This window comes from Erigeron canadensis, chromosome 8 (assembly GCF_010389155.1).
Source record: "Erigeron canadensis isolate Cc75 chromosome 8, C_canadensis_v1, whole genome shotgun sequence".
Classification (NCBI taxonomy): domain Eukaryota; kingdom Viridiplantae; phylum Streptophyta; class Magnoliopsida; order Asterales; family Asteraceae; genus Erigeron; species Erigeron canadensis.
The window spans coordinates 8,538,091-8,545,591 of NC_057768.1; the positions used below are offsets into that span (position 1 = coordinate 8,538,091).

The 7,501-nt window shown below is 33.5% G+C and overlaps 1 protein-coding gene across 1 annotated transcript; it reads left to right on the plus strand.

The window, feature by feature from the left end:
- Window positions 1-1,104: 1,104 nt before the first annotated feature.
- LOC122578844 (calcium-dependent protein kinase 28-like) lies at window positions 1,105-5,638 on the plus strand. The gene is made up of 11 exons (XM_043750892.1): window positions 1,105-1,645; window positions 2,378-2,508; window positions 2,602-2,643; window positions 2,750-2,861; window positions 3,076-3,154; window positions 3,519-3,815; window positions 3,947-4,062; window positions 4,152-4,259; window positions 4,356-4,418; window positions 4,670-4,843; window positions 5,073-5,638. Exons 1-11 carry the CDS (start codon window positions 1,223-1,225, stop codon window positions 5,187-5,189), a joined length of 1,662 nt encoding a protein of 553 aa, XP_043606827.1. The 5' UTR covers window positions 1,105-1,222; the 3' UTR covers window positions 5,190-5,638.
- The last annotated feature ends 1,863 nt before the right edge of the window (window positions 5,639-7,501 follow it).

Below are 7,501 nucleotides of genomic sequence, written 5' to 3' on the forward strand. Positions count from 1 at the left end.
TTTGCCTGTAAAGGCTTTACTCCTTGGGGAATCGGGTTCGAACCTTGCAAGGTGCGGGTTAATGGGGAGGCACCCTCTGGAAATGTTTGATTGCTGGGTAGGTGTGGTATGTTTAGTCTTACCTTCATGCTTTGAAAAAAAATATATATTTTTTATAGTAAATAATAATGAGATTTTTAAATTGAAGTTTCAAGTGTTTAACCCATTGGGTAGTGGGTATGGGGCCCAGTTGGTGGACTTAAAAAATATGCCATGTCAGCCCAAAGTTGAGGGTTATCCGGTGCCCAACTGCTCACCCTTTATGGCTGCACTCATTAATCATTTATCCGAAAATTCCAATATAAGATGAACCATGACCTAAATTTGAATCCACAACCAAATGTAAATAAATCTCCATCTTTTAAAAAAAGAAAAAAGAGTTAAGAACAAAGAAAACCTGTATGAACTAAATAAAGGTAGATCAAACCTTTTTTGACCCCGAATGCCTTCGGATAATCAAACACAATTTATATTTATAATTTTTTTTATAAAATATACTTGAAAAAGATATAATTAAAGTCTAAAAACTGAATAGTTAATAAAGAGAGGGTCCTCTTTAATCTTTCAAATTTCAATACATGAAAAAATCTCCTTGACCACCACCCTTTACCCCCCTCCTTCCACCAATCTACTACACAATTTCTTCCACCATATTTTATTTCATTTTTATTTTATTATTATTTCGAAATTACATGCATATTTCTTGGTTTTTTCTTTCCATTATAAATGCACCAACCTATACATCCCAACATTTTCTTAATTTCATACAAAAATTCAATCTTTTCAAAAACCCTGATCAAATATTTGATTTTTTTAATCCATTTTGATCAATAGTTTTCTATAATCTCCCAATCCCCTGTCTTTTCTATCTTTCTATTATACATATATACTCATCAACCAAAGCTCCTTATATTAATTCATATATATAGATAGGTGTCAAAAAGATTATTTATACAAAACCCTGATCCAAGATTTGATTTTGAATTCATTTTGATCAATTATTTTGTATCATTTCACAATTTCCTGCATTTTCTTGAATTTTTTCTGTCTTTCTATACACGCTCTTAATCATCAAGCCAATTGTTTTCTTGAATTTATAAATATAGGTGACAAAAAGATTCAGTTTTTAGAAAAACCCTGATCAAAGATTATATTTTTAATCCATTTTGATCAATCTTACATAATGGGCATTTGTTTTTCAAACACAAAAATTGATGGTTCCAATAGCACCAACTCTTCAGAAACATGCAGTGGTGCCACTACAGAAGAAAGCCATCCAACTCCCAAACAGGATAAAAATGTATATAATGTGAAATTGTATAATAACAACAAGAATACCAAAAGGAAACAATATCAGAAGAAGCATCATGGAAACTACAAATATAATTATGATTATAACAATAACACAGAAAGTAAGGACACACCAAAGAGACAAAAGAAGATGATACCTTGTGGTAAAAGAACAGATTTTGGGTACCGTAAAGATTTCGATAAAATATATAGTATCGGAAAGCTATTGGGTCATGGACAATTTGGATATACTTATGTTGCTGTTGATAAAACAAAGGGAGACCGTGTTGCTGTCAAGAAAATCGATAAAGATAAGGTAGATACATTATTTGTTTTGAATTTGATTTGTATGAGAGTAATTTAGTTTGATTGCAAAGTTTTCATACGTGAGTTTTTGTAGATGAAAGTAACATGTACACGGCAACTAGTATGCTCTGCAGTATAATAGTTGTACCTCGTGTGTTAGGATATACATGTATAATGAGGATATACGGTGGTGAAGCCATGATTTTAGGTGTAGGGGGGCGAACAGTTTACAATCTAAGTGTATGTTTTGTTAGGGGCCAAATAGCTTTGGACTAAATTAATCCATAAAAATAATACCCCTAAAAATATAGAGTGTTATAGACATTCTAGGGTAGTTTCGGCCACCCTTTGCCTTCATGTGCACTAAGGATATACTTGTACCTCACTACCTTGTGTATAAGGATGTATAAAGTTGTGTACAAATCACCACAATGCTTGAAGTAATCATCATCCAAGTGTTTTTTATATGGTTTTGGTAGATTATATTGGTTTATTATGCATTTTGAAGATTCTCATTTTGATAAAAGAGTATCATATTCTGATGTTCATGAGTTTTGTTACATAGAATAGACTACACATTTACTGTTTGAATGAAATTAAAACAAGCTTGAAAAATTCATATGCTTTTGTTATTTGTTTGAATTGCTTTAAGCCTATATGTATAACTCATTTTTGATATGTTACCAGTTGATTCAATTGTGGAATTTAGTATTCATAAGACTGGTGTTGCCTTTTCTAACAGATGGTCCCTTCAATTGCCGTGGAGGATGTCAAACGAGAAGTTAAAATCTTGCAAGCGTTAAATGGTCATGAGAATGTGGTTAAGTTCTATAGTGCGTTTGAAGATGACTCCTTTGTATATATAGTCATGGAGTAAGTTTTATTTTGGATTTGTTTTGTTATTCAATTTTAATAATCTTTTAATGACATTATATCTTGAATTTGACTTCTAAATGTGTTTTTCAGGTTGTGTGAAGGTGGTGAGTTGCTGGACCGGATGACGTCAAAGTAAGAGTTCACATCTTGTAAACATCCCCCTCTTCAATGTGGTGACCCTTGAGATTAAACATGTAATCTTCCGACACTAACTTAAATTGGGTTGTTTCCATTATAGGAAAAAAGGTCGTTACACAGAGAAAGATGCAGCAATTGTTGTAAGGCAGATGCTTAAAGTTGCTGCAGAATGCCATTTACATGGTTTGGTACATCGTGACTTGAAACCAGAGGTTAAATCTTACGCTTTTGTGTCATCAAATATGCTACTTTTACTTTTAATGAAGGTTTTGAAGATAATTTTACCTTTTTTTGTCCGATCATCACCAGAAGTCCACTTGTCTGTCAGTTTTAGATGGTAATTTATGTAATCAGTGTTGGTGTCAAGTGTCAACACAAAAATGTTTATTTCATGGGTCAAAAGTTAACTTGTAGTTTATTTTACAGAATTTTCTTTTTAAATCACCGAAAGAGGATTCACCCTTGAAGGCTACGGATTTTGGTCTATCAAACTTTATAAAACCCGGTGAGTTGGTCTACCAAACTTGCATGATGTTTCTCGATTTGATATTGTTTTTTGTTTAAAGTAGAAACTTCAACCCATTTCCATATGGATGGGTTGATTTTGCGCTGTACTTATTTCTAACAAGTCTAATAAAAAGAGTAGCTTACAAGGAAACAGATCAACCCACCCAAGTTGTATTGTCAACACATAAAAACTGCTATATAGTTTTGATTTAAAAAAAAAAAAAAGATTTTGTGTTATTCCAACCCAACTTTTGTGTTATTCCAACCCAACTATACATGTCTTCACCTGACTGGTTACTTGTTATCCCTTTTTTTTTTTTTTTCCATTTCTTGATTTATTCTGACTTCCCTATTTTTGACAGGAAAGAAGTTCACCGATATTGTTGGTAGTGCGTATTATGTTGCTCCTGAAGTATTGAAACGAAGATCAGGGCCGGAATCAGATGTTTGGAGCATAGGTGTGATCACATACATTCTTTTATGTGGGCGTAGACCCTTTTGGGATAAAACTGAAGATGGCATTTTTAGGGAGGTGTTAAGAAATAAGCCTGATTTTCGTCGCAAACCATGGCCGACAATTAGTGACAGTGCCAAAGATTTTGTTAGAAAACTACTTATCAAAAATCCCCGTGCAAGACTCACCGCTGCACAGGCCCTGTGTATGCTATCTTTTGTGTTTATTTGCTTTTGTATTATTTTTTTCATGTCCATTTTCGATGCTATATCACTTATGTCTTCTTTCTTAATGTATTGGTTTATATGCTAAATTCTGATTATAAAACTATTGCAGCACATCCATGGGCTCGAGAAAATGGAAATGCTTCGATGATTCCTCTTGATATTTCAGTTTTATCTAATATGCGTCAGTTTGTAAAATACAATCGTCTAAAGCAACTTGCTCTACGGGTAAGACTATATTTTTGGCCACTCTTATAACTCTTAAGCATGCTAGATCAAACATAAGTGCTAAAAGTATAGTCTTGATGACAAACTAGGCCTTGGCTAGCACACTTGATGAAGAAGAAATTTCTAATCTTAAAGATCAATTTCATGCCATGGATGTGGATAAAAGTGGTGCTATTAGTCTTGAAGAAATGCGACAGGTTCAGTTTTCTTAGTGTTGTATTTTACTAGATTTTGAATGACAGCATGAATCACAAAAAACAGAAATTCTAAAGTGTGTTTGGTTTTATTTGTAGGCTCTTGCTAAGGACCTTCCATGGAAGATAAAAGAATCGTGTGTTTTGGAGATTTTGCAAGCAGTAAGTTGTTCCTTGTAATTCTTATGTTCTCAACTGTGCTTATATCTTTATCTCTTTAATATATGGGGGTTGTCATAACAAAGATATTAATGTGAACTAATATGTTTTTAGTTGTGTAGAAATGCTATGAAACCATATGCACTGTAACGGGCTTGTTTTTGTTTATATCGGAACACAGCAACTCTCTTGCTTTAATATACACCTCTCGAGTCTTGTGGATCTTGATTCTAATGCTTCGTTCTGTACTACAGATTGACAGTAACACGGATGGGTTTATAGATTTCACAGAGTTTGTAGCCGCTACTCTTCACATTCACCAATTAGAGGAACATAACAACGAAAAGTGGCAAAAACTATCAAAAGCTGCTTTTGAGAAGTTTGACATTGACAAAGATGGATACATAACTCCAGAAGAACTCAAAACAGTAAGTTTTCATCTATGAGGTCAAACATTATGCTGTTTAAATTCAAAATCACATAAGAATCATCAGCAAGTCAAACACTAAAGCTGTTCTGTTTGGAAATTTCTCATTAACTTCCAAACCCGCATCAAAGTGTTCCCAGAACTCTTAGAAACGAATGAAATTCGATGTGACAAAAATCTTTCTTCCGTCAAAATTTCTGCCAGTTTACCTCCTTTTTATGCATTTACAGCATACAGGGCTAAGAGGGTCTATATATCCACTTTTAGAGGAAGTTGACATGGATAAAGATGGAAAAATTAGCCTTCCAGAATTCTGCAGGCTTTTAAGAAGTGCAAGCATGAATTGAACAAGTAATTACAAGCCAGATTGCACATAAACATCCACATACAAAATGTATATTTGAACAGAAAAATATATAAAATGGATCATTGTCATGAGTCGTAAATGACTTATGCAGCAGTCAGAGAGGAAATTATAAGATGAAGGAAGTTCATGAAACGACATGCCAAGATTGAGTAGAATGCATCGTTCTGAAGACATGGTGATGGTGTATATTCTTTTCAGAGTGATTTTATGGTTTCTTTTCATTGATTGAGGGACGTGTAAATATATATGTGTATACCTATATTATAGCACAATGAGAAGCACTAAAGAGTCAAGCCTGAGGATTCACATTTCTCTCCATGATCATGATGTTACTAGCTTTTATTCGTTCTTTCTTTCCGTTGGCCAAAAAGGGTTTGTTTGTTGGAAGTTCAACCAGATCGAATAATACAGTTCAAAATTTGCTTACAATTATAATTGGCGTGAATTCACAATCGAGTAATCTTATATGTAAAGTTACATTAGGCTGAGTTTGTCAATGTGCCTGTCCCGATTTGAACATTTGATAAAGGACTTCAATTCAAAGCTATGTAGTTTTTTCATTTCTATGAAACTGATTTTGCGTTGGATGAGTTACTTATGTCTTTGATCAAGTAATTAGTTGGAGTCGTCTTTGCTTAGATATATTCATATATATCTATAAACCCTTATAAAGGGTATTGGGATTAAGACATTCAGCACTTTTTCCCCTTCCCAAAATACCCCTCCTCAAAAATAAATCCCTCCCCGTTCATTTTCCCTTTCTGCCAAACCATACCACACAAAAACACAAACACACTATTCACCCACCGCCCTCCATCACCACCGCCTTTCATCTCCACCGCCGCTATCAACACCATCAGCACCACCACCGCGAACACACACGGAACACACATACGGATGCCCTCTGCAATCACGCCGCCGTCGATCACCAGCACCACCGCCGCGATTTGATAGGTTCCATTTGAATTTAAAAGGTGAGCAATATTACAGATTGTTTTTTATGTTCAACATTACAGATTTGTTATTAAATTATATTTTTTCAACATTAACATGTTTTTTTGATATGGAATACCCCTCGATTTGTTATCAATTGAGATCGTCGCCGGATCGACTATCTTTACCATTCCCTAATTACCTTATCCATCGTTAGTGTCTCTATCCTCCATCATCGCGTATCCACCTCTACACCAGTGGTTTCTGGGTATATGTGAGGGGCCACTTTAATAATGAGATAATTGTTTTTTTCTGTTATTATCTTTTTGTTTGTTTATTTTAAACAAAACAATAAAACAGATTAATTATTTGAATTTTGGGGTTTTTAATATTATTGTTTGACCATTTGGCAGTTGAAGTATGACATCAAATTGAAGCCATTTATGAACGGCTATCGGCAAAGTATATTGATTACCCGACTTTTGATCATTGGTATTCTTGGTATGTGTTACTATGATTCATGTATTTTATATTTCAAGTTTAATTTGTTGGTCGTATTCAATTGCTACATATACACCACATGTATCAAGTTATTAGTGAAGGGTATGTTCAAGAATATGGGCTATGAATATTATTTCTCAAACTGAATGTGTTAACAAAAAAAGAATATTGATACATTTTCTGCTGTAAATTAAGGATTATGATCTTTGTTAAGGATTTATGTGTAGTTAATAATGGTTTTGATGAGGATGTTTTAAACCAGCTTATTTTTGATAAATGGTTTGGAATCCTTATTTTTGGTAAAACATTTATTTTAAATGTATTATAGATATCATGTAACTTATTTTAAATGTGTTATAGATATCGACCTGAGTTTCACCATCAAAGCTCATTTATCAGTTGACTTTTGAGTCGGTGATGGTTATGTAGTAGAAGAGCTACTAAAAAGTTAGCTTGGCCTTTAGCACTCTTTTTAGACGATTTAATTAGTTAGAACCCCTTCATTGCAACCATGGCTGACAACTGCCTGTTTACATTCCCGAGTCTGCATAGTTACCTTCAGATTAACCAACATATTTGTCCAATCTATTGCACATTTTAGTTTCTACATAATGGTACAGTTGACACTTATGGATTACACTCTTAGAATATTTGTATTTATATATTGTTTGGATATTTTTATTAATGATCATTACATTATCTACTCACGGCTTTATGTGTATTATAGTAAAAAATTGAGGCATAATGTGTTCTTATTGGTAGTTCTAACTATAACAAAGTATATTAGCACATATGTATGTAAAATAGATATATGAGATTTGGCAGTACCTAATACTTATATTATGGAACAACTAATTT